The following is a 3,218-nucleotide window of genomic DNA, read 5'->3' as shown; positions in this document are numbered from 1 at the left end:
ATATATATTATTATAACTATGTGTGTGTATGTGTGAGTGTATACTATCGCATTACATTGTTTCAGCAGAAGCTTTCAGCCCCTCTTATCTCAGTAAACCGCATTTCAACTGTTCCCTCGTAGTCAAATGCAAAGGTCATGTATATAAACCATAGGTGCATGTATATAAACCATGGGTACATGTATATAAACCATAGTGCATGTACATAAACCATAGGTACATGTATATGTGTATGTAACACATAAATACATCCTCACACACACATGATTAACGGAATACTCATCCTATATATACACAGACTCATCACACGTATATACGTACAGAATATATTCATACATTCATACCGTATACACACTTACTTTACATGTACATACACACGCTACACATGTACATAGACACATACCTTACATATACATACATACACTACACATGTACATACACACACTACACGTGTACATATACACATACCTTACATATACATACATACACTACACATGTACGTATACACATACACTACACATGTACATACACACATACCTTACATATACATACAAACACTACACTTGTACATACACACATTACACATGTACAACATGTACATAGACACATACCCTACATATACATACATACACTATACATGTACGTATACACATAAACTACACATTTACGTATATACATACACTACACATGTACGTATAGACATACACTACACATGTACATACACGCATACACTACACATGTACATACACGCATACCACATGCAGCGTGAAGGAGAGTGCGCCGGTGTATCTGAGATCGCAATAGACTGTGGTGCGGTTGAAGTCGTTGGCCACAACCGACTCAGTCACTTGGCAATTGGTCAGGAAGGGCGTACTATGGCCCAAATCATACTCAACTAGACTCACACTACCAATCACCTGCAGGGTGTAGGGTTTAAAGTTTTTTTTAGGGTTTTAGGGTTGTAGGGTTGTATGAAGACACTTAGGAGAGAAGCACAGTTGTAGCTACACTCACACTACCAATCACGTGCAGGGTGTAGGGTTTTTAGGGTTTAAAGGTTTTAGGGTTGTATGACGACACTTAAGAGAGAAGTGCATGTGTATGTACACGCACACTACCAATCACCTGACCATGGAGACGCATATGCAGTAATACAAGACACATAGCAGAGAAGTACATGGTGTAACTACACGCACACTACCAATCACCTGACCATGGACAAGCATACAAGATACAGAAGAGAGAAGTAGCATGGTGTAACTACACGCACACTACCAATCACCTGACCATGGACAAGCATACGAACACACTTGAGCGAGAAGTACATGTGTAACTACACTCACACTACCAATCACCTGACCATGGAGAAGCATATGCAGTAATACAAGACACATACGAGAGAAGTACATGGTGTAACTACACTCCTGGTCTGTGTCGGTGCATGCGTGCGTTACCTTTTTCAAGTCCATGATCTTGGTCTCCATCCACGCCTCAAACCGCTCTCGCATCTTGCGGGTGTCACGTAAAGCTAAGAAGCCGTGTAGCATCAACATATTCATGAACAAACTGTTCTCAGGCACGGGCAACGCCTTCTGGCCAGCGGGAAACCTGATACACGTACGTTAGATAAATGCAATGGATATACGAATCTGATGTAATGGATATACAAATCTAATGTAATAGATATACAAACCTAATGGTATAGATATACATATCTATTATAATAGATATACAAATCTAATGTGATGGATACAAATCTAACGTAATGGATATACAAATTTAATATAATAGATATACTAATCTATTATGATAGATATACAAATCTAATGTAATAAATATACAAATCTAATATAATAGATATAGGAATCTAATATGAAAGATATAGGAATCTAATGTAATGGATATACAAATCCAATGTAATGGATATACAAATCTAATGTAATAGATATACAAATTTATTTTTTCTTCTACAATACAAATATACAAATCTACTTTGAGATAAAGTAGGAATCTATTTTTAGATAAGAGTCTGAATCTATTTTTAGATAGAGTATGCGTCTATTTTATAACGTCGCACGTGTCATGCAGGGCCAAGAAAACATGCAAGTCGTATATTGAGTTCAAACTGTCGTATGCAAGTACCTACATACATCTACCGCTAAGTAGGCTCTATGTCTATGTGCTTAATGTCAAGCTCCATATACCTAAGTACCGTGCAAGACATCAATTGTCGTATGCAAGTACCTACTGACATGGATGCAAGTACCTATTGACATGTATGCAAGTACCTATTGACATGTATGCAAGTACCTACTGACATGTATGCAAGCACCTACTGACATGTATGCAAGTACCTACTGACATGTATGCAAGTACCTACTGACATGTATGCAAGTACCTACTGACATGTATGCAAGTGCCTACTGACATGTATGCAAGTACCTACTGACATGTATGTAAGTACCTACTGACATGTATGCAAGTACCTGTTGACATGTATGCAAGTACCTACTGACATGTATGCAAGTACCTACTGACATGTATGCAAGTACCTACTGACATGTATGCAAGTACCTACTGACATGTAAGCAAGTACCTACTGACATGTTTGCAAGTACCTACTGACATGTATGCAAGTACCTACTGACATGTATGCAAGTACCTACTGACTTGTATGTAAGTACCTACATACATCTAATGTCAAGTAGGCTCCATATACCTAAGTACCGTGCAAGGCATCTATTGTCGTATTCGAATCCAAAGAGTCGCATCTGAAACCAAGTTCACGAGTCGTATTTTGAAGTACTAAATGGCGTATGTGAGTATTCTGAGTATAGACGGTCTGTCGCGTTTGAGCGCAGAATGTTATATTCGAGTGCAAGATGTCATATTTGTGAGTACAGAATGTCGTCTTCCTGTACATACCTGTCCGTGCCTGGAGAGTCGCTATCCGATAGCTTCGCAGCCAACTCTGGCGGCAGATCTATAGGCGCGTCAATATCACCCTCTGCAACATATGATACAACACGTGTTACATCAGTATGTTGTATAGTTAGTAAACAGATACAAGTGTGTTTTATATATTTAAGGAGAGTGTATGTACATGCGGAGGTACGAACTTATATATGTTTGCATACTGTGTGGTTTTTGTGTTTTGGGTCTGGTCTATATATATATATATATATATATATATGATATATACATATAGATTGTTTATA

At 38.0% G+C, this 3,218-nt stretch overlaps 1 protein-coding gene across 1 annotated transcript in view; it reads right to left on the bottom strand.

The window, feature by feature from the left end:
• Window positions 1-61: 61 nt before the first annotated feature.
• SARC_03307 (hypothetical protein) overlaps window positions 62-3,218 on the bottom strand; it is a gene marked incomplete at both ends in the record, with an annotated part of 3,561 nt that continues 404 nt past the window's right edge. Inside the window, 4 exons of the mRNA XM_014302901.1 lie at window positions 62-115; window positions 756-917; window positions 1,455-1,608; window positions 2,926-3,007. Of these exons, the coding sequence (XP_014158376.1) occupies window positions 62-115; window positions 756-917; window positions 1,455-1,608; window positions 2,926-3,007 (452 nt within the window). The remainder of the gene's footprint in view (window positions 116-755; window positions 918-1,454; window positions 1,609-2,925; window positions 3,008-3,218) is intronic.

This window comes from Sphaeroforma arctica (genome assembly GCF_001186125.1).
Source record: "Sphaeroforma arctica JP610 unplaced genomic scaffold supercont1.166, whole genome shotgun sequence".
NCBI classification, from domain to species: Eukaryota; class Ichthyosporea; order Ichthyophonida; genus Sphaeroforma; species Sphaeroforma arctica.
This window is presented reverse-complemented; position numbering and strand designations above follow the sequence as displayed.